The following is a 24344-nucleotide window of genomic DNA, read 5'->3' on the forward strand; positions in this document are numbered from 1 at the left end:
CTCAAATTTAAGTTCCCTGAAATCAGTATATTGCCATGGTCCAAGTTGGTGAATGTGGTTTCTTTTTTTCTAGAATGGTAAAAATCCAGACAATTCCAATGCAAAGCTCACTTTCTGTTTTGTCCAATCCTTTCTTTTAACATTTTTTTCCACTTGCTATGCGGAATTAAAGGCAGGCATATTGATCAGTTGCTGGAAATGCTCCTCTCTTCCTTCCAGCTTCCAACTCTTGCAACAAAAAAAGCAAGGAGCATTATTTAACATAGCACCTTCTAGGACTGTAAAAAAAAAAATAATTCAGGCAGTATGCTTAATATTTTCTGTATTTTACTTTGCTTTACACAAACATACACAATCTACTTGGTTATACAAGTCATGAACCAACTCATTTAAAATGGCAAAGCAATCAGAATGAAAAAAAAAGGAAAATGTGTTCCCTTTAAAAGCATTATCTTTCTTTTTTTTTTTTTTTTACAGATTAATAATTTATGTAAACGCCTCGTTATAATGCAATATTGTTGTTGTTGTTTTTTCAATAGCTTTTAGTCTTTGAAACAATACAACAACTGTCCTGCAAAGCCTATTATATGTTTTATTAGAGCGCCATGAAGATGTAAGTGTTAAAGTGGCTTCAAATGGAGAGAAAAGAAGGGTCTAATGCTGGTGGGGGAAGATAATGCAAGGATTTTAATGGAGCTGTTTGCCAGGGCTCTGACTGCAGCCTTGGAAGCCTTCCCTCCCCGGGCCGAGTGTTCATCATTCCCCTTATTTTACATTCCAGACCCCGGGGCGTATCCAAAAGCCCCAAAACAAAAGAATTTCAGGAAAAAACCATCTGGACACATCATTTATCATTCCTTTACACCCCTAATGCATTTATTGCATTTTCGCAAACACACCATGGCCTCAGTCAACGTACATCCACAGAATTAATTGGTCAAAAGTCCATGTTTACATTGATAATTAATAACTAACAGCCAGAACTTGTAATAAAAACCTTTTAGCCTAGCAATGAATTCATGTGATAACTCTGTAAGTCCCTTTTCTGCTTTCCAGGTCTTTTCTGGTTACTTTATTCGCGAGCTGCCCTCATGTACTCGTTTTCCCTCCAGTTCAATGGCAGAATCTGGGAAATGTATTGTGAATGCTGCTAGAAATTAATCTAAAAAAAAATAAAAAATAAAAAAAAAGGTCTTGAAAAAGAGCAGAGTATGCCGTTGCCACTGCGAATTCCTGTTGTGCATAATCTGCTCCAAGGCCCTTCTTCCAGCCCGGTGGCCGGACGGGAGTGATCGGCAGGGACTTTTCGGTGCACGCACGTTCCCCATCCCTGGCTCGGAAGCCAGGCTTAATCTTTCACCAGGCGAAATACATTAAAGGAAAAAAAAAAAGGGAGGGAAGGTGTGTGTGTGGGGGGGGGGGGGGATAGCAAAATTCGTGTGCTTTATTCATCCTTTACGACTTAACAAATAACTGAAGATGCGTTCTTGGAGGGGCTCACCCTGCTTGGCTCAAAAGTGGCGTCCATTCAGGCTGCGCCAGGGCCTCGCTTTGGGGGCCGTTTACCAAACAAGTCGTAATATTTCGGTGAGCAGCGTCGGCGAACCATTATCTTCCTCCTCCTGTCTGGCAACTGTACATATAGTGGCACTAATTACCTGTTTATCAAAACATGTACCCTGCTGACATGTCACAACACGCTCTCGAGGAAACGGTCCTGCCCGAATCTGCGCCGGATTAAGGGAGGAAGACCGTCCCGTGACAGGACCCCCGGGTGACTTCAGTTTGCGGAGGGGGGAAGGCGACGAAGGCCGCCTTTATCGGAAACCCTCGCTGCGTGCCCGGCTCCCCTTTTCAGACGGGAAGGGGGTCTGCAGGCTGATTACCTGTGGCTCCCCTTCTGCTTGGAACAATGCATCCATTTTCTGCTCCCCCCCCCCATCAGCCTGAAATCTCTTTGCCGGCCTGTGGTTGGGGGGAGGGGAAGGGACCTCCGTTCCTCCTCCTGTTACAATGACCAGTTTCACGTTTATTTCTCAGTTTCTTTCCTTTAATTTGTATTTTACTTCTCTTTAATAATAATATTAGAAAAAAAAAAAAAAAGAATGGTCAGATTCAGGAAACTTGGCTATGGTTTTGGTGCTATTTGTGAGAGCTAAAACTTAAACTGGCTTTAATGTAACCCAGATGGGTTGCCTCGTTGATAACCTCACACAACAAACACATTGAATTGTACTTTCAGTGTGAACACACTGGGATATATTTAGCTACAAATTACGACTTTTAACAGGGCATTAAGTAAAGCATTTGGAAGTGGAAAAGCTCTGAGCTTCTAACCTGAAAAAAAAAAAAAAAAGAAAAAAACCCACCCTGCTTGGGCTGAGCAATCATGAACAAAAGGAAAGAGGAGCAGCACTTTGACTGACTTCGGGTCTTCACCTACAGACCACAGAGCCCCCCTCACCCCCTCACCCACCACCGAACACGGCCCTGGCTTTCCCTCCCGCCACAGTGTTTAGCGAGCTCCAGCCAAAGAAAAGAGTGAACCCAGGCTCTGCTTTGGAAATTATGACTGTGCCGGGATTGTGCTTTAGGATATTTACGCTTCTCAACAGTTTCTCTCCACTTGGGCATTTCCCAGCGCGCTTTGTCTGTCGTATCTTTATGGAGGTTCAGCAGACATCTCGGTATAATATTGCATAATGAAACGGTGAGCCTTCGGGTGATGGGGGAGGGGGAAGGGCGCTAACAATTTGTCTATTGATCGCCTTTTACGAGAATCACCAATAAATATTCCAAACTGGTTTTACTGGAGGGAAAATGTCTCTCAATCATGCGTCCTTGTCACCATCCTCTTGCAACTGGTTTTGAGATGTTTATCTGCTTGTCTGCAAATAAATCCGTTTAGATTCTACCAAAGAAGCATTCAAAGTTCACTTTGATCAAAACGGGATTTTAAAATTAGGATTATGGCAACACCGATCTCCCACCCTTATTCGTTTACATACCTTGCAAACACCCCTGTATTTTCTTTTTAAATCTTTATTCTCATTGTCAAGCGACCAAGTGTAACTGTACATTAACAATGTAAAAAAACCCCATAAATTCTTCATGGTTTAATATGTTCGGACGTTTGACTTGGCACTCATTTGTAGAAAGTAAGCAAATGAGGGTTGATAAAATTAGAAAATCATTGGCAAAAGTTTAGAAAAAAAAAGGGGGGAAAAGACTTTTGTGTTTTTGAAGTCCACCGTGGCAATTTCAATAGAAAGTTTAGGATATTGTTAACTACAGCGGTCTGCTTGTACGGACCTGGTAGACATAACCATCTAATGTGGTCATTGCTGACCATTGGCCTTCGGAGAGGGCGCAAGAGTTCGCCTCACATATGAACAAAGAAATCCGGCAACAAGTTACAAATTAGAGGGGTGATTTGCATGGAGGCTTTTGAAGGAAGGCTGTAACATGTAGGAGTCTTCCTCTCTCACTGTTGCTAAAAAAAAAAGAAAAGTCAGTCTCATTTGTAGCTGTTTATTTTAAATCTTGATCAGGAATACTCTGGTACCCGAGCTATCTGCAATTTAGAGCTGCAGTAAAAAGGATCATTCTTCCATGCGAGAGTTTCATTTGTATTTCCACACCACCAAATGCAAGCAAAGTGGTGTCTGCCTCCTCTAGGCCTGTCACATCTGGGTTTTGCTCACCTATTTGGCGAATTTGGCACTACACAATGTGGTGCTCCCGTTGGCCTACCTAGAGATAAGCTCCAGGCCCACCATTTTTGGAAGACCGTCTGTGTTCCTACCACTCTAGGGTAAGACACTTAAAACTACCTTTTTTTTTTTTTCCTTGCTGAAATGAGGTAAGAAAAGAAACAAAAATATTAAACGTTTTCTGGCGTTTCTCCAGCATTTACCCACACATAAGCAGAGCCAGGAAGATTTTTATATTTATTTTCCCAGAAAAAGAGTTTCTAGCTGGAGAGAATACTACCCCCCTTGTTCTTATAAGTGAGGCAAAGAGATATTAAAGAATACAGACTGGAGATTGCAAAATAGTGCAAGCATTGTTAGGTTGGGGACGAGGAAGGCGGCTTTTAATGGTACCTAGATCGCTGGGCGCGGGGACCTAAGGCAAGGGTGAACAAAATCAGATTTTCCCTATCCCTAGTCAACAAAACTCAGGTTTTTTGTATAGTATTGTTAGTACTTTGGTGTTTGTTTTCTAGCCCATTTTGGTTATGTGGAACTAGAAAATCCCAGCAAAATCATTAGCAAACTGGACAACTTTAATCTTCATCAATACAGGGGGCTTTTTCTCACAACAGCATGTTGGAACAAGTAATATAAAGCGGGGCATATTTTTTTTTAACTATATTGGCAGCAAATTGACAGCACGTGTCCCTAAACACTTGGCTCCTGCTACTGCTTTTAACGAGTTCTGTATGTCTTACCAGGAATAAAAATAATAAAAAAGCGATTTCTTTCTCGTTTTCCCCCTTTTGATCTAAGTCCATCTTGTAAAAAAAAAAAAAAAATCCTTTTTTTTTCGCCTTCAATCATCAGTGTTGTTACTTGATTCTTCTCTGATGTGAGGGATTATTGTAACCGCACAGCTCCTTTTTAGGTTTCCTTGTACGTTTGTTTGAAGAATCAGGAGTCATTTTTGTAGACAAGAAATTGATTTTAATTTGCTCTTTGACAAATGGCCCTGCAAACAATACCTAAAGACACCCAACAATTGCATTACTCAAAGACACCCAACATGCAATTACCCAAATGCCCAGATTTGCATCTTCCAACCCTATTAGGCAATTATTTAGTGTGATGTGGGTTAATCCACAGTTTTATTTAACATACTAAGTCCCCCTTTTTTTTTCCAGATGAAGAGATATTAAATTGCAATATTTTAATGCGTTCCCCAGAATGTTAATAATGCTAGCTGAGATCTAGAATTTTAAATGATTAACTGATTATTAATGTATTTATACATAAAAGAAGTGTTGTTTTTTTTCTAATGATCTCTGCACAAGCCTAAGAGACACCTAACCATATTTTTTCTGTGTATCCCATTGTTGAAAACCCTGGGACTAAACTCTTTAGAAGAAATCAGGGCCGAGGAGTGGCCCTGAGTTCTAGTCTTAGGTGACAAAAGATGAACTGCTGGGGCAAATAAACTATTTTACAAATCTATTCCCCCCCCCCCTCCCCCAGGACAAGATTGGGATAGAAACATTGAAAAATTAAAATTTCGAATAAGGCATATTAATGGGTTACTTTAAGTATTAATGATAAAATATCCAGAAAGGAAAAAGACACGCTTTTTAAATATTAGACATGTAGGATCCAAGTCTGTCCGTTATAAATCAGGAGCTTAATAACACCTTCTTTAGCAGACTGTCTTCTTGAAGAGAAAATATTTAAAGATTTAAGGCCTGCAAAGATCGTATACATTTCCTTTGCTCTAAGTCATCAGCTCTGGTAATTTATGTGACACCAGAAAATACCTAAATACCTACAAATATGTTTAATTCTGAGCAGGAAAAAAAAAATTCCCCTTTCCTTCTGGGGTGATGACTACAACACACCCTCAAGTTTGAGGCAGGCTGTGGAAAAAAAATCCCCAGAAGAGACTTTGGCGTTCGTCTAAAGCGCCTTCAGTTCCCTTCCAGAAATCCCTCCGCACGACGGCTCAGGCTGGTCAGCCGAACCTATTCACTCATTCACATTTAGGAGTCCTGAGGAAAGGAAATGTAAAATACCCTGATTGCGTCCCTGCTGAATTATAATCAAAGCTCTGGTCAGGGAAACTGGACGGCCTGGAAGGCACTCTTGTTTCCACTTTGGCCCCTGTTGGTCAGCAGAGGCAGGCGGAAAGGTACGCGCAGCAGTTTACTCGCCCTCATAGCACTCTCCCGTCTTCGGAGAAACGAAAACAGATCAAACGTTACAATATGTTAAAAAAAAGAAGGGGAAAACGTGACATTTGGGATAAAATAAGTGAAACCCAGAGGTACCTAGGTTTTGTCTCACGGCAAAGATAAAAACAGTTTTCCTCAACTTTAATGCAAAGAAAAGTCATTTTTCTTTCCACAGAAACATTGCTATCCACTTTAATTAGTTTTACATTGATTACACCCTCTTATACCCAGGGCTTCTATTCTTAGGGGGTTATAAGTTGTAAATATAGACATTTTATTTCCAGCTAGTTAGGGAATCTTCCAGTGTTAAAAAAAAATCGTGGCCATGGATGTTTGGAGGCAGAGGTACTGTTGTTGAGTACTTTTTTTCTGGTTGAATTCAATAGATTTGTGCAGCTAGGGAGTCATCCAACAAGAAAAGGTACAAAAATAGAATGGATACCCAAGGGGAGGGCTGAGAGAGTACTAGGGAGTGGTGTTCCTACAATAAACACCCATTTATGTTTTTGTTTGCATCAGGGTGTTTTATGTGTTTATCCCTTAAAACTTAAAATCAGAAGCCTTACTTTTAACAGGCCATCTAGCACAGATCACAATTTGGTTTCTGTGTATTTGTGTGTGTGTTATATATGTAGCGTAACATATATAGATCGTCCTTTTCCATTTTTATTTTATTTTGCCTGGGAATTTAAATGTTAGAACAAAAAAAGAAATCAATGGGAAAAAAATGACTTTTCCACTGATTTTTCTCCTATGTTTTCTATCAAAATAATTTTTCTATTGATGGTTTTTGCTATAAATTCCCGACAAAACAATAAAATTGAAAATGAAAATGAAGGTCCCTACCTATGAAATATAAACACAGAGGCAAGATCTCTCTCTCTCTCACTCTAAATATACCTCTCTCCTCATATCTTTTAACTTTCGCTATTTCATTACATAGATGTAAGTTAACATATATTATATTGCATAACCGTGTTAATGTAAGAGCATTTTGGAAAGGTTTGCCACTCTTTTGGTCTAAGCCGGTGACAAATGTCCCATTCCGGTAGTTGCCTCTGGGAAGACCATAGAGGCAAAGTGTCAATCAGAGCCGCTTCATTGATCAGGGACAATCCTCTTTGCAAGCCTGGCCTTCTTCAAGAGCAATCAGTCACTGGGCATTAATTATCCTCCCATCCATCCCCACTGCTGCCTCTCAGAGAGCCCTGGCACATTCACTGCAAGACACTACCTGAAAGAAGAGGGAGAAGATAGACCCCCCCTCCCCCAGCAAAAGGCGAACTAGCACGAGCAGTAAATCTGAGAGCTTGAGATCCCCATCTAACGTGTCCCCGGCTGAGGAGTGAGGCTCGTTCCTGTCGATATGAGACACTACCCCCAAAAGGGGGGACTTTGCCTCTGCCAGCAAGTACAGTCAGAAAAAAAAAATATAATCTGAAGGGGGAGGGGGAATTCTCTTCCTTTCTCGATTTGGAAAACTTTCTTTAACAGATGGAAAGTTGTTTTTTTGGGGTTTTTTTTTCTTCAACACACGTCATACAAATAAGCATCATGCTAAAGAATAACTTAGCTACCCAACAGATTTTGCTTTTGAATCCAGAAGTTTGTCTATAGGAGTTATTTTTGGGTGGGGGGGTCCAGTTCCCTCCAGCCCACAGGGAATTTTGTCTGAAGCTTTGGGGTTGCTTGTTGGCAATTTAACCATCGCTACAAGATCTCAGTAGAGCAAAATTTGAGACATTTTACATTGAGATTGCATTTTACATTGCAAATATGGATGTGCTTTTGTGGAAGGTTCGTATCCAGGTTCGTCTCGGACAAAAATCCCATCTGAAAGGAAAGTAAATGAGGCACTTTGCCTGGACTGCTGGCTTCTACCATACTACATGGAGCTCCTTCATTTTTTTTAAACAAACTGATTGATTATTCAAGTATTATGCATGCTTTGGGAAGAGGACAAACACTAGCATTATATCTTATATCATATTAAACTGAAAAAGAGGAAAGATGAAGAAATGAAATCAAGCATAAGACGAGAGCTGTGTCTTTGAATGGTTATGCTCTTCCTGAATGTGAGATAACATATTATTCATGAGCCAGAGGAGCTGCTGATTCTCCCCGTCTCTATCACAGCACTCGCTTTGCTCCCCCTCCACCCACCCCGATCTGTCTTCTAGATAACTGTCTTGTCTAGATCTTGTTAGCTTTTTTTTTTTTGTTTGTTTCTTATAAACCATTCCCCTCGATAGTGTCGACTCTCCTGGACTTTGGGGGAGACGTGGAAGTGCTTTTATTGAATTTGCTCATGGTCCTTCTTTCACGCCAGTGTCATTCTTAGGAGACCTCATCCGGGACCCCTGTTCCTCATCCAGGTCCCTGGGTATCCTGAGCAGCTTATCTTTGGCGATTTAATTCCCCCTTTCTTCTGTTTGGTACTAGCAGCAAATTTTCTCCTTTACATTCTTCTTTTACTCCCCTCTTCAAACAACAGACGCTTTGAAATAGTAAATTCAGAATCTGAGATAAGTGTGTTTGAGGTTTCTAAATAACTTGTTTTACACTTCAGCGTTATGTAATAAAGCTGATATAGAAAATTCTTTTTCTGTAACTATACACCTATATCTTCATATATGTCCACATAGATATATTTATACACGGTATAATAGGATTAATTGCATAACTTATAATTTTTGCTAGTGGAGCAAATATTGATACTGTATGTTGTATTTATCACCTGCTCATTGCAAGTTGTACCACTTGAAGTTCTGTTTAAATACTAATAAAAATGATTGAACACAAATACACATATACATCATTACATTATAATGCAATTAAATTTTCTAATAAACATTTTATAAATTATTTTTATATAGTGAAAAATCATTGTACAAGAGAAATTATTTCACTGGAAGGAGAGCTTTCAACTGACTTTACACCCTCCGATGCACTCCTTCAAAAATGTGTAAACAGCATACTTCACAATTTCATCTCACACACATACACACACACACACACACACACACGCGCGCGCGCGTACTTTCTCTTTGCAGAATGGATCAGATAAACGGATGTTTCAGGCACAGGGTCTCCATGATATAATAAACAATCTTTTGCAACATATAGGTTCAGTTTGATTATATGATATGCACTGATTACAAAATGGAAAGCATCATTCATTAAATTTATTCTGCAAACAAAATATCCATTTATACAATAAGATACTTGACGCTGTTGATTGACGCCAGGTTACAAAAATGCAGTCCTTCGGTCTATATTACAGTTTAAGATCTTTTCCTGCTATCTATGGCCTTAGCGCTATGGTTCCGGCTGTAAAACCGGAATTCAATGACTTGAAACTACATTTTTCCAGTCACGTTTAAGGATGTCTTCCCTTCGTTTCCATTTTTCTCTGCAAGCTGCACTGTCTGCTAGTTTCTTGTTTCTAATTCAATTTGTTTCTTTGCTTAATGAATAGATGCATTGTAACCTAATATCTTTTACAAGTTATTTTGATTTATCGTACATTTTTCAATTATATGTCCTTTTATTTTAACATAACCAAGCACACTGGATTAATCTGTACCGATGACTTCTATACTCCGTTTTTAAACAATGTTTTTCCTTAAAATTATCTCTGCAATAGAATTTTAAACTATATCCTGTTAATCATGAGTACATAATTAGGTCAACACACAATTTATTTTTATCATTTACCTCTCTTTTCTCAGCAGCGGGACAGTTTCCAACGATAGAAAAGTAAGTCTACCGCAGCATAGACTTTCTGAGATGTGATCCCTCAGTTTTGTTAAAAGGAACTCCTCCAGCTTGGATATCTGTGCAATCTCTTACATCTGTTGATCAAATTTACAGATCCGGATGAAAATGGCTAACCCCATATAAAAGTATCTCAAGCTTGCAATATCCCAATACCCTTTCGGGCCCCTTTGCACACATTGCTAGTCTTACCTTTACGCATTTTGCAGTTTTACCTTCATTTTACAAACAAGAAAATAACTAGATCGGCTTTAGTTTTCTTGGGTCCGGCCGCCTCCTTCGGAAACTAGAAGGCAACGATTTTCTCTGCTGCAAGTATTCGGAGTCCCGGTTAGTGCCTTGTGCTTGCATTTTTCCCTTAAATATCTTTACCCAGGCTCGGATCCTTGTCCTGGAGCTCTTCTTGGCGCTGTTATCTGTCTGGATCTTTCCCCTGACATCTCCCCCTGTCAGGAATTACTGTCTGCTTAGCAGACCCGGCTTCCCAGCAGGCCATCCGTTCCTTCTACCGATTCTTGCCTACAACTCTGCACATTTTACAAACCGAGACTACGCCGCAGTATGCCCGTTCTCCCTTTTGCATTAAAGAGCTTTTTTTGTAATCGCTAACACTGGATCCCTGCATTTCCCCTTCTTTCTCTCGCCCCTTTGATGCACTCACTCTTTGCTCTCTTGCTGTCTCCAGGGCCAGTGGGAGCTGCCTTGGAGGGCTCCTGGAAACCGTCCGCAGCTTATCTCCTTTCATCAAGCAGTCCTGGGAGGCCTAGAAACCGCTAGGCCCAGTAATTGCTTTTTTCAGGCAGCCCAGTGCGGACTGGCCAGTAGCCAATCAGCGCCTTGTTTACACTCTGTGATTGACAGCTGGCTGGCAGACTGCCATCCAATCACAGAAGTGCCGGAGGGGGGGGGGGGGGGAAGAGAGACTGTGTATTTTAACTCTAGCAATACCTGCAACAAACCGTAGAAGTGAAGATTGCAGGGCTGGTATGTGTTTCCTGGGTATCGGATGCTAAATTTAAACACTTCTGCCTTCGTAGAAAAGAGATCTGAAATTATGGGTATATATAAAAAGACAAAATATATGCATGATGTACTTAAATTATAACTACTCCAAGAATAGAAGTGTGGTAGGAAAACACTGTCACAGGAATTTATTTTGGGAATATAAAGGCAGTAAGTTGCAGATAACCATAAACTGGATTCTTAGCCGAATTTATTTTGGAGATGAGTTTAATAAACTATAAATAAAATACAAACACTTCAGAAATACAACAGCCTGGTTGCTGGAATATCGTGAAAAAAGTTGAGAAAAAAAAATAAGGAAACAGCTTACAAAATGAGCGTTTAATGCTACCATTGGCAAACACGAATTCTATTTTGACAAGGGTCTTTCATTAAAAAAAGAAAGAGACGTTTCATGAGTATGGGAAAAGAAAGATTTCCTGTTGTCTATCCTATGGATGAAGATGCCCCTTATGTAAAAACGCACTGCAGCGATAGGGAAGCCAATTTGGAAGGATTTTTTTTTTTTTGTAGATTCCGCAGTTATGCAGCCATGCGAAACCTGAAAGGAAGGGGAGAGAGGCTCTTTACCTGCCACCTGGAAGCGAATTGTTTTAATTCCTATTTTTGACTAGTAAATCCCAAGGGGGAAATGTCGCTTGTCTGATTCTCTCCCGCACACTGGCATGTATAATCGAACACCTCTATATGTCACCGAACAGGGGGGAAAAAATAGTGTTAACAGCCCACTCCCTCGCCCTCCTTCCTCTGCTCCAACCCACTCCACTTTCCCATTCAGCAGTAATGATCTGCGCAGAGGACCTGCGCAATACCAGGCTTGAATTAGGCGCCATTGGGCTCAGTAGTAGCCCTGCTGCTCTCTGATTGGCAGTTCCCTGGCCCGGCGCCAGCCTATGAGGATGCCTGTTTACGCCGAGCGGAGTGGCACGAGCTTATTACTGTGAAGGAGCCGGCGACCAATCCGCGTGCTGGCTCGGCCGGGTTGAGTGACATGAGCTTATTAGTATGCAGGGAGAGCAGCTCGCAGGACTGAGCTGCTGGCTGGAGAGCAGCTCGCGCCGGAACCAGCCCCAGTCCTGCCTTCTGTAGATAGGAGCAGTGCATTTCCAGTGCAACAGTCAGCACATTGCAAATACCAGTAGGAATACAACTACAACATCACCAACAAAAAGTCACATTTACAGATTTAATTGTATTGCATCCATTCTATCCAGGGAACACCTCCAGTAAGTAATTGCTTTTCTTTTTGTTGTTTTGTGATGAAAATGCAAAAATCTTAAAAAAATAGATGTAATTAATCAAAAAGTGTTTGTGTCTGAGATTTCTGCAGAATGTAAATCACAAATATTTGATATTAAAAAGATTAATGTAGCGTTTAAAAGAAAGCGAGGTTTGATTTAACAGTTTTACAGCAAGAGGTCCTATCTGGCTTTGTTTCTCCCGTTTGATGTTTTATTCACCTAGATAAATAAAGCAAAAGTCATGTTGTTTTTAAAGTACACGTTATATCTCTTTTGCCCCCTTGGATGAAAGAAATGCTACAGGCATTTTTTTTAAATGGAAATGGTAAACGCTCCCTAGACTATTTAAATTTGTACCTAAAGCTGGGCAGCACCAAGAAGAAACCCAATTGTTTGCAAATTTTGTAATGCAATTCTGTGCTTAAATGTACTATTATGTGAAACAAAGCTGTGCGAGGAAAAACAAACAGTTTAATTGTAGAACTTAAATATGCAATAAAATGCAAATCTTCGCAGTATGGTGAGAGAGTAAGAAAACAAAGTACAGAAAAATGAGATTGTGGAAGGAAAGGGGCTTTTAGTCAGGAATAAATTCCTTTATTTCTCAGGGCACATTTCTTGTGTTCAACCCATAGAAATGAGCAGGGACTTTTTATACTAAATCCGAATTAACCTAGCAAAGAAATGCCCCTGAAAAAAAACACCACAGAGCAAACAACACTATTTGTATATATATTTATTGCTTCTGTTGTTGATGTTATTAGGTTATTTCAGATTTAGCATTTATAAAGTTATATCCATTCCAGATATTTTAAAGGATAATTCTGAGTTTGTCAGATTTAGACATTTTTTAGAAGAATTTTGCCCGCTGGATGTTTTAATCTGTTTTTGAAATACATTTTAATTTCTACCCAGATCCATTTTTTAAACCATATTTTTAAATTTAAAAAAAGCCACAACCGTAGGCGTGTTTCCTAACATTATATTTAATGTATAAAACCGGGGATGCAGCAGTATATCCGTGTGTATTTATATTAATATAGTTTTGACACTGCAGCAAATGCTTTACAATTACATTTCTTTTTTTTTTTTGCTGCTTAGGTTGGCAAAGCGAGGCTGCAAAAATAAAATCCCGAGAACAAAAATTGCGTATCGTGCTTTGTGGTCCCTTGTATTTAAACATTAAAATCTATTTGTTATTGATTCGGTCCTCGTAAATTATCTTTTGGAAGCCGGGGATCGGCGAGGCGGGTTGCGCCGGTGCAGCCGAGCGCTGAGAGGGCCGGAAGGCGCCGTGTACGGCGGCCGGCCCGAGACGCTCTGCCCCGGCGGAGAGCTGCGGCCAGTCCCCGCTCGAACCTTTCTCTTATCCAGGCCCTCGCCGGCAGCCGCTGAGCGAGGAAGGGTGCCCGTTGGCGATCGGATGCGTTTGCAAAGAGCCCAGGTCTGCAAATGTTCCTTACGGAATCGAATTCTGCCCCTGCTGCTCTCTCGCTCTTTCTCACGTTTGCACGAGCTGTGAGTGGCGTGGAAATGAAGCCAGCGGGAAAGGGTCTGCAACGCCCTCGATCGTGCATTAAATTATCGATGGCGCCCACGAAAGACATCAGAATTTTTTTTATTTTTAGGAATAAAAATTCGCTTCTGCAAAGGCCTTTTGCTATTATTGTGTTAGATTTTTATGCAGAAATTAGTTTGGAGTTGTCGTTTGTTGTTTTTATTTTTTTTATGAAACTAGCAATCCAGTTTCCAAACTCTTGGCAAAAGCGCGAGATCGGATAATGGATATGTTTCTACGCTCTTCTAATAATAATAATAATAATAATAAAATGTGTAAATACATTTTTGGGGGGAAGAAGGAAAAGAGAGTTTCAAATAATGAATGAATTGTAGATAGCCATGTTTTTCTTGCCTCTGATGTGGTTGAAGATGAATTTTCATCTAAAATGCGCATTGCACGGCCTCTGCTATCAGAGGGCAGAATTAAGTGAGGTCTGCTGTTTAATTTTGCGGAGCCCCCTCCCCCACCCCACCCCACCCCCTTTCCCCCTGGAAGCCTTGCACCCTTGGCCTGCCAAGCAAACAAGACGTGGAGAGTTTAGGCGCAGGCGAGATTAGTAACAAGGCCTACAATGAAATGAAAAGATATTAAAGCAGCTTTTATCCTAAATCCAACAAAGACATGAAAGAGCGGGCGAGGTGCCTTCATGTTTCGCGTACAGTGGAAAGCAGAACCCACTTCTTTTAAAGAATTCGAAATATGCGTTACTACTGTCATAAAAAGCTTTTCGCAACTGTACAATTCTGATACCATCCAGCGGTTGAGAGGAGGGAGAGGCAGGCTTCCTTTCTGTTTTCGTGTGTCTCTAAGGCTGCCAAGGTTGTGGCGCATTTCGATCTACCTTTTGGAAGCCATCTCGCCTTCCTTCCTAGCATCCAGGCTGGGGCTGTAAAACCCTCCTTCTAACGCTGCATTTCGGATGTTTTCCTTCTTCCAGAACTTCCTAGTTTGTTTTTTTTTTCAGGTCCTCTGGCTTGCTGCTGATAAAAAAAAAAAAAAAAAGGCCTTGGCCGTAAGCTTCGTCCAACCGGGGGGATGCACTTTACCAAACCGTGTAATTGCAAAGCAGGAAATATTAGTTAGACAGAGATAGAATAGATTATGATCTCACATGGGGGGTGGGGGGGGGGTGGGGGGAGCCTTTGTATTAAGTTGTAAGCCAAAGAGCACGCATTGTCTCGTTTCAATTTATTTACAATGCGAAAGCTGCCCATATAAATATTAAAACAAAAAACAAAACAAAACAAAAAAAAACTTATCAGCTGTGCAAATATTTATTCACTTGATTCATTCTGTTTTCGGTGGTTATAGATTAAATCAAACACAAAATGGTCAGCAAATAAGACTTACCACAGTCAGGATTATTAAAGAGAGCAATTTAAAATGGTACCCAGTGGATGAAAACCACCTTAATTGCATTGTTGTCATGACCAGGGGCCCTGAAGAAAGAAAGCAGCTAATAAGAACTTTTTTTTCCCCCATATAATATTAAAGCTGAACTATTTTATTGGCAAAATGAACGTGTGTTATGACCGATGACATCATGGCTTTTCCGGTATCAGTTTGATAACGTTGACTGGATGATGTCATCGGCCGTGCAACAGTTTGCCCCTGTAAGGGGAGGTGCAGTATTCTTTTCAAAATAAAAAATATTGCATAATCTTATGAGGCAAGCAGTCAGAAATATAGGAAGAGACATAATTGGGAAAAATTTTTTTTAACAGGAAATGGATTGGACTGAATATATTATTGTTCTCTTGCTTTTGTTGGATGAGTGTTATTAAATATTAAAACAATACAGATTTCAGAATCCTTACAGGCAGATAGACATAGAATAGATGTGTGTGTCTGAACTGCGAAGGATAAGAACAGCAAAGAACAAAAGGAAGTGAATTGTTAAAGACGTACTGCAATAGTCCTGTCCCGGGAACCCTATCAATAAATTTCAATGTATGCCCAGGCTAGAAAGGTAGCGAGAAGCACGCGAAAGCCCTGGGTGCAGCCCAGGCTCGCCTTTTCCATATTTATGAAGTAGGGTTTTTTTGGCCTAATGTTACATATCCTGGGCCGAAGCCAAAAACCTTTATATTTAATGGACGTGAATGCTCAGGAAGTACCTTACATAACTGTTTTGTTTGAGAAGACAGCAGAGAATGTAAGCCATCACCGCGGCTCCCATATAACGCCGAGCCCGCCGCCCAATAACTCAAGGCGTTGGAAGGGAAACAATTAGGGGCTGCTTGTGAGATGGAGCAGAGCCCATTCATCGCCCATCTCTTCCCCACAGTTCTGGGGAAATATTGTGCTGGTCAACACAACAGGGAGATTTCATACCGTGGGCTTTAGTGCTTGATCTACAAACTTCCCAGAACCCCCACTCGACCATTCACCAGAGGGTTTTGGGCTGTACCAGGCCTATGTGTATTCTGTAAGATCAAGAATTTAAGCCATCTATCTGTCTGTCTGTCTATCTATCTCTCTGTGGTGTGTGTGTGTGTGTGTGTGTGTGTGTGTGTGTGAGTGAGAATATATGAAAAAAGGCACTGAAAAGTTTATTCCTTACGAACATATGTGTGAAATACGAATAAGGTGCAGATTTTTTTTATTTTTTTATTTTATTTTTTTTTTGCAATTTGTCAGTAAAAACCACATGGACTAAGTTTCTGTTAAGAAGCATGAAAGATTTACCTGCACCTCTTTCGCTAATGTTTTCTGAAACGGCCCAGCTGGTTACAAATCTGCCTATCTGGACTTTTTCAACATTATTTTATTCTTTTGCCTTAATTTAGAGGACCATGTTATTATTTGTTTTATTTTGATTGAAACGTGACCCACATGAACTGTATTCTTGTCAGAGAATGTGGCTAGAGTGGGGGGCAGTTCCTGTTGCTGAATAGTAAAAAAAAACAAAACAAAAAAAAAACCCCCAAACCAAAACATCAGCACAGGGTAGAGGGAAAGAGAGCGAGGGATGGGTGCCTCCATTTCGGCTGCTGTCTCGATACTAACGAAAGCGGACGGGGACTGTGAGGGTGGAGTCGGGGACAGCAAGGGAGAGTCCCCCCCTCCCCCGGTCTTTCACTCGCCATCGAGTCCTCTTTGGGAGCCTTGGGGGGAAGAGCCACATTGTACTTTGCGTTTATTAAAACTTGACGCGAGGTTGCCTGTGTCTGCTCTTTGTTTCCCCCGGTTCTGCCTCTTTGACAGGCAGGTAAATAGATAAATACATATACGATTGTCTGCATAATTCAGCAGTCCTATGCCAGTGTGAAGTCTTTGACCATAATGTGCAGCAGATACCTGTATGAAACAGACTTGAGCGGCCTGACGCCTCGCTTTTAGTGGCCAAGCAGAATATATAAAGTGTATGTGTTTGACCTACTTGACTTCATTGGTTTTTGATTAGGTGTCTGTATTGTCCTTCTATGCACAATATGCATAATATGATATATATATACACACACACACACACACACACGAGGATGTAACTTTATTTGGTTTTACTGGGCTATTATAAAGCCACATGTTTCATTTAGTAACCAGATCAGGATTCTGTATATATTGTTCTGTACTACACATATTTTAAATGAGGTGTTCATGTCTACATACAAAGATAGCATTAGATAGATAGACAGATAGATAGATTATAGACATAGAGCTCTCCTTGTCTATATGTTGCTGTGCTTGTATGGCTATATTATATGTATGGCTATATTATATGTAGGTATGGCTATATTATATGTAGGTATGTAGACACACGAGCACCTCATCTGATACACACGTGTGTGCCATGCATGTGTCGTGCCCCAGTGTGCTGAGCTCTCGCTGTCTCTCTCTCTCCTCTTTGCCAGGTGCGGAGAATGAGGCCGAATCCCTGGAGCTGCTGCTGCTGCCGCCGCCGCCGCCGCCGCCCGGACTTCGGAGCCCCGGCTCAGTGACCCCCCCAGCCGGCGCTCTCCTCCTGCAAGCCGGCCCCCCCCCCCCCCCCGATCGCCCTCGGTCGTCCCCCCCCCCTTCCCCGCTCCTCGTTGGGGGGCTTCCTATGCTCGAGCTCCGCGATGGACGGCCGCGACTTTGCACCTCCGCCCCATCTGCTGTCGGAGCGGGGGAGCCTGGCTCACCGCGGCGCCGCCCGCATGGCCCCGGCCGCCGGCCACAGCTCCGTGCAGCACCCGGGCCACTTCCAGCCCGCCAAGTACTACCCGGGCCCGCTGCCGATGGCCACCCACACAGGTCAGTGCCCCTCCGCCCCCCCCTGGACGCAGCCGCGGAGGATCAGCCCTGCTCTCCCTCCCCTCCAGCCTGCCCATCGCCCAACCTGCTCTCTCCCCCCCTCCCCCCCTCCTTGTTCCTTGCATTTCAGTGAGAACCAGGGACTGCCGGGGTGCGCCGATCACTAATCGGATCTGCTCTCCTCGCAGCCCTTGGCTTAAGGGGGTCTCCCATGTTGTGTCTAGAGGGGAAACGCTTGGTGCAGCAAGCAATGGCTTGCAAGTTGTATCCCATAGCCTCTTATTTTTATTTTTTGTGAAGCTCTTCATTTGGTGAGATAAATATATATATAGAGAGAGAGAGAGAGAGACAGACAGACACATTTTCCATTGTGGGGATCCTTGTTCGTAGTGCAGGCGCTGGAGAGTAACTTGGCCAGCCAGTAGGTGCCCAGTGCTAGGTGATTTTGTTGGATTTAGAGGGGAACGGGACCGCAGGAAGGAGGGAGAGCGCCCCTTTCTGAATGCACACCCCCAAGAAATTGTGCTGCATAAGCAAGCCGCTGCCTCCCACTAAAGAACAAGGCTGTTATGCGAGGGGCTGGCAGTGCTGGGGGAAGCTCAGGGTCGCTTGTACTGCCGGTTAGTGTTAATGGTTGCTGCTGGTGTAAGACTAGAAAATCCTGTTTCTATATAAAGCCCTGAAGTGTGAGGGTGAGAATGACTGGCAGTGCATGCATTAGCTTTAACAAGTGCCTCTGGTATTCTGCTAAAGAGGGAAAAAGCGTGGCAAGGGAAAAAAAAAAAAAAAAAAAAAAAAAAGCGATCCCTTTAAGAGCATTTGGGGGCGGGTGGACAGGCCTCAGTCCCCCTCCCTTTTTAATCAAAGTTCAAGGTTTTAGAGACACTTAGTTTTGCTAATCATACAGGAATCATTCATCCTGCGGCTAGAGGTTTTCAATCCAGTATGAAATGCAGGGGATCTTTAATCCAGGTGTGTGTGTGCGCCTGTGTGTTACGTTGTTATTACTGGTTTTTTTTTTGTGCTTAGTAACACCAAGGTTTCCCTGCCTTGAAAGTGGCCAGAGTGATTTTAATTATCAAAGGCTACCCACCCTATCACCCCCAATGCCTTTTATGATTCACTTTTCCAGCCACATCATATATGTATTTTTCCTGCTAATGTCATCTTTTGCTTATTTGAATTCTGACCTGGGGAAGGGAGAGTATTAGCTCTGGAAAAGCCAGTCTAGAAATGCATTAAGTTCGCTCAATAAAAAGGGTTCACTCCCTCTCTTTCTCTATGCATCTATATTTCTTTTTTTTTTTTTTTTTAATTAACCTTTTATTTCTCTGCTTCCTCAGTCAGCCGCCAGATTTTCTTAAATTTGGGATGGAAAACCGTTTTTTTTGTGGCTATCATACCGGGGTATTATTCTGTAGCTGCATAATAAACCCGAGTCCATCCTGTGTGAACTTTTCCCCAGCTCCATTCTTTAGTTGGAAGCAGGTGCCTCCTACCTATAAATGTGGTGTGATTTCAGCGCGCACTATGAATAATATATTGCCAAGATAAGTGTGCAAATGTTGCCAATTACCCAATGGCAGCCTTTCTGCAGTTAATCTGTATATTTCTGAAACAAGTGAGGCAGTTTTAATGTTTCAAGTGAAGACCTATGTATGTATTTATTGTATTTATTTCACTTCTTTTTTTTTTTTTTCCATTTTTCCCTTTTGCTCTTTTTTCAGAAAAGTATAGAAGGGGTAAACTTCCCTGGGCAAGTTCCTTCTTTTCCTTTAGATAGCCTTCTGCCCCACTTAATCTTGGACCCAGCCGTCTTCAGAATTCCTCTTAGCTTAATGAATTGTGAATACTACCTGTTTTTTATTTATTTATTTATTTATTTATTTTGCTTTAATGGGATTACAATCAGTGCCTGAATTTAAAACACTGCCTAACTAAAAGCAAGTCTAGAATAGAAAACTGCTGGTTGGCACACATTCCTGTACAGAAAAATTACATTTCTAAACTAAACTGCCATCACTGATTAAATCTCCACGTTTTAACATCATTAGGAGGAAAAAAAAAAAGCAGCGTTAATAACCAAAACAACGATCCAGACCCCCATATCTGATTGTGTTGAATTTTATAGAATTGTGCACTACGTTTCACATATCCCTAATTTAGAAAGAGCGCATTATTTTTGGAAGAAATAAAATCACTAGAAGCTGAAGACAGGAGAGGAGTAACAGCAGTTCTCCCTCACGGCTGGGACGCTGATCTGAGGTGACAAACTGCATTTTTTTTTTTTGCCTGCTGAATCCGGCAGGGAATTTCAGTGCTGCCAGAATGAAAAGTGACGCTAGTATCCCCTAACACCGTGTTTGTACTTTTCCTGACTTGTGGGTAACTTTTTTTTTTTTTTTTTCATGAAAATCAGATGCATCTGTAAATGACACTGCATGGAGGCATAACTGAAATAAATGTTGAATCTGAAAAAAAAAAAAAAAGGAAGGAACCACTGGTAGACAATAGAACCTGAGCTCTCCCCGGACAAGAAACCCAATTTCCGCAACACCGACTGGGGGCCTAACATCCTCAACACGATTTGCTTTCCTGCCTTAAAAAAAAAAAAAGAAAGTTTGTGCACTCCAGTTCTTTGCAGATAAACAAATAGCGAATCCATGCTGAAAAATTGCAGATTGCATTATGAACTGACATGTTTAATAATTTCGAGAGGAGCCAAGGGCTCTGGAATAGCCAGAGGGTCAGCGGCAGGAGTGGCTGGAGCCAGGTCACTGCAAACGTCTGACCTTTTCTTGATTCAGCAAAGGTTAACTTCATCCCTCCCCTCTCCTTTTGGCTCTAAAATATCACTTAGCAATAGGGATGTCTTTATTCACTGCAGGGAACACAACCTGTTGTTAAAAAAGATTGGGATTGGCATTAGAAATATCCTATGATTATCCCAGCTGTAAACATATTTTGTAAATGTTTGTCTCATGGGTGTCATAATTATACTGCTGTTTTACCTTTAAGCATGTGACATTATTTGCCACCTCTGGGGAATCCTAGGTCTCACTCAGCCTTTTTGGTCGTGCTGCTTGGCTTGGCCAGTGTATTTTGTGGCAACGGAAGAAGGGGGTGCTGCAGACCCTGCAATCTCACACTTAATAATATGCCCGCGTGAACAAAAAAAAAAACAAACCCAAAACATTATGCTTGTTCAACCGATGACCTGCACCATCTCCAAAGTATAGTTTGATAATCTTGTAATGGAGCCTAATCGTGAAGCTTGGGCAGCATTTGGCAAAGCAGTGCGGCCTGGTAGGGAAGCTCTGCTGGGCTTCTTGGAAATTCTGCTCTTTTTATGTTTTTCTGTGCAGCTGAATTCCAAAAAGCGCACTTGCTAAGGTCCCTCTTTCACACCCATTACACTCCCGCACCATGGAATTTCCCCCTCCCAGAAAGCTGCCCTCCCGGTCCTCTCACAATATTTTAAGGTCATCTGTAAGTTCACGTTTTAATGTGTGGCAAGTTCTTGCCTCTTAAGGAGAGGGTGCTAAGGGCTTGACTGTAACGCAGTAGAATTTTTGCAGTAGCCGGTCCACACACACAAAAAAAAAAGGTGCCATTAATTATTGTTTTGGATCACTCTTAGGTTCAGTTTCAACTGCGATACCCGCCCTCAGAAATCAAAGGCATGAAAGTAAAATGCAAAAAAAAAAAAAAAAAAAAAAGGGCATTTGGACACATCCCCCTTCTCAAAACACTTTGCACTTTGCTCTGACCCTGAAGAAGTGAAGGCCTTTACCTCTCATTATCTGTTCTACACAAAACACAGCGATGCCTTCCATTTCTGTTTGCTCCAAGCTAGGGATAGATTAAAAAATCCGCGTTTAACAGCAGCTGCTGCTTTCTACATTCCTGAAGTTGGAGGAAAGCACTGGGAGAATCAGACCAGATCCCCCCCCCCCCAAAAAAAAACAAAAAACGGAGGTGGGGGAAGAGGAAATAAAAAAAACCACTTTGAAGCGTTATCATCCCAAATTCTATTTACATTTACATTTCGAGGCTTAATATATGTTCAAAAAAAAAAAAGAGTCAGCCACAAGTAAATCTGCCAAGAAGGAAGATGGTTGTTTTCAAAGCTCCTCATTCCCTTCGCTCCTTTGATGCTTTTTCCTTTCTTTTGTGGAAATAACTAATTAACATCGTGACACCTGTGAGTGTTGTTGCAACAGTTCCCAGAATTAAGTAGGTGCCAAAAGATGCTTTCTAAAGATGCCCCTCCGAAGATCCTGCCCATCTTTATACTTAAGGCTGAGCAGGAGCTGGAGCCATCGCAGCTCATACTCAGATAATATTCAGCAGAAGCTCTAAACAGAAGGCACATCGGGGATGGGTGCAATTTTCTGCAAAGCAAGGTAGTAAAGTGAGTCCTGGAAGTGGATTTTTTTTTTTTTAATTTTTTTTTACTATGCTGCTTCCATAGAGGGTACAACAGTGTCTGTCTGACTATTCCTGTCCGCCAGTGCCTTTCTGTACCGATATCCATTCCTAATGACACGTCGTATTTGGAAACAGAAACCTACCTTAGTGTAAATATCTGCAGCTGTCATTTTGCTCAGGGTAACCCAATATGATTTACAGCTCCTATAAAACATACAGTGACAGTGGCTGAAATGCACAGAGGGGCTGCGTGCAGAAGCCAGCACCGGATGAAAAATCCCCATCCATAACAAGCCAAACCCAAGGGCAGAAGAATCTAACACGGCTCTGGCATTGGCAGCAGGTCTGAAGTTAAATGAATTGCCCAACAGCCCTTTGCAGGCTGATTCATTTTATTGGCCCAGCTTACAAATAACCGAAAGATGTTGTAGTGCAGGGAGCCTTTGAGACTACCTGGGTTCCTCGTCTGTTGGTCCCACACAGGTTTATCAGAGCCTGGAAAAAACTCCAGGGCTGAAAAGAGATCAACAACCCTTCTAGCGGCATAGTCTCCCGATGTGCCACGGAGAATGATAATTTACTAGTCGGTGAGCTCTCCATGGGCTTCTGGAATCCATCGTTTCCTGCTGAATTAGGAGATTTGTAGCCGAGTTTCCGGCAGAGTGGAGAACTGGAAAAGAGAAAAGTAGGAGTTCATCAAGAGCCGGATTCCTTCCCCACAGTGGACAGGAACTCCTGTCTCCATCCATCTGCCTGGGCCAAGGCTGCCAGGGAGTGAGATCCCAGTTCAGGAATTTCTGGATCTTGGGAGCCAGCAGCTGGTTTAAGGTGATAAATGACACTGAGCTGCAGCAGCCGAGGTGCACTCCAGCGGTTTTATGAAGTGGCTGTGGCTTAATGTCCGTGTGTCACCGGTGCAGGGGTGCAGGGATGAAGAATTCATAAAGAAAGGCAGCTGACATTACCCTGAGGAACCAGGGAGCAGAAGAAGGAGGCTTTTCCCAGGGATGATCAGAAAACTCTCTGATTTAAGAGGTTTAAAAACTGGGTTGTTTTTTTCCTGGTGGTTATTTTTTTTTTCTCTCCAAATCTGGGTCGGTACAGTTGTAATTCAGTTTAAGACCGTTCGGTTCGGGGGGGAGGGGCGCATAGCAGAAGCGTTGACATGGTGGTGCTTGTCAGATTCCCACGAATCTGTGAATTCTGCTGCACCACCCCCCCCTTCCCATCTGGGATTAGTGACAAGGACACGATGAGAAAGAGGGGCTATGGACCTTAAGCCCCTTTCCATCGGATGCAGGCTAAATCTGGAAGGGATAAATCGGTTGTTACACAGTCAGGGTTTAAAGCTACAGTGATGGCTTAAAAATCCTTTGCCAAACCCAGTGCAAGCGCCACCTTTCCCAGCTGATGCACAGATTTATTTGCTTTTAAGCGATCAGAAGACAGTGTGCAGTTCTGAGAGCTCGTTTAGAAGAGGCTCTTGCTTAGCACGGAACCTCTACTGACAGGAGTTAAGAATAAATGCCCGGTGTCCCCTGCCAGAGCTTTCCGGGTGTGTTGCCGTTGACAGGTGTTTCCTATGGTTGAATAATACCGTAGGACAGAGCTGAAGGTAGCTGCACATGAAGGAACTTAATGGCGTGCGCACTCACCTCCCAAGAGAACCACAGGAATCAGTCAGCTGTGCCAGGTTAGGCGGTATTTGCCCTAAACTACGGGGATCATTATCTCCTGCCACCCTCAGCAGTTCTAATCTGTCTTCCTTCAGCAAAAATAAAAAAAAATAAATAAATAAAGTGCACTAGTGCCCCCAGGGGAAGAGGCATGCAATAAAGCCCAAATCCGAGAATCCCCCCCTCCCAGGACGGAACAAGCCGCCTTGCTCTCTCCTGGGACGCAGGCTGCATCCATGGGAAAAGCCACCTCTCATTCTTCTTTTTTTCCCTGGAGGTCACACCCTTAACAAAAAAACTTGCTAAAAGAGAGCTGTGTTCTGGTTAGGGTATGGCTGCAGCCACAGTGAAGGGAACGGTTCCGGAAGACTTCCGAGGTCAGCCTTCCACCGACAGGTGCTCAGCTACGGCTGCTGGAGGCCCTGCTAGATCACAGAACCGAATATTCTTGATGATAATACAGCAAAAGGCCTTGTTTCCTT

At 42.2% G+C, this 24344-nt stretch overlaps 1 protein-coding gene and 1 long non-coding RNA gene across 3 annotated transcripts in view; one reads left to right on the forward strand and one right to left on the reverse strand.

Annotated features, from left to right (window-relative positions):
* Positions 1-2491: 2491 nt before the first annotated feature.
* On the reverse strand, positions 2492-10398 carry LOC115090306. 2 transcript variants are annotated; one of them, XR_003856367.1, is made up of 3 exons: positions 9890-10398; positions 9638-9774; positions 2492-3493 (listed from the first exon to the last, which is right to left on the reverse strand). It is a non-coding gene; the product is annotated as an uncharacterized LOC115090306 (long non-coding RNA). The 2 variants fall into 2 exon arrangements; XR_003856366.1 differs by lacking the exon at positions 2492-3493 and having other exon boundaries at positions 9086-9774.
* Positions 10399-11712: 1314 nt separating this feature from the next.
* BAHCC1 (BAH domain and coiled-coil containing 1) overlaps positions 11713-24344 on the forward strand; it is a 216488-nt gene continuing 203856 nt past the window's right edge. The window contains exons 1-2 of the mRNA XM_029599222.1: positions 11713-11946; positions 17374-17755. Of these exons, the coding sequence (XP_029455082.1) occupies positions 17581-17755 (175 nt within the window). The 5' untranslated portion in view covers positions 11713-11946; positions 17374-17580. The remainder of the gene's footprint in view (positions 11947-17373; positions 17756-24344) is intronic.

The sequence above is a fragment of the Rhinatrema bivittatum genome, chromosome 4 (assembly GCF_901001135.1).
Source record: "Rhinatrema bivittatum chromosome 4, aRhiBiv1.1, whole genome shotgun sequence".
In the NCBI taxonomy this organism is placed as follows: Eukaryota; Metazoa; Chordata; class Amphibia; order Gymnophiona; family Rhinatrematidae; genus Rhinatrema; species Rhinatrema bivittatum.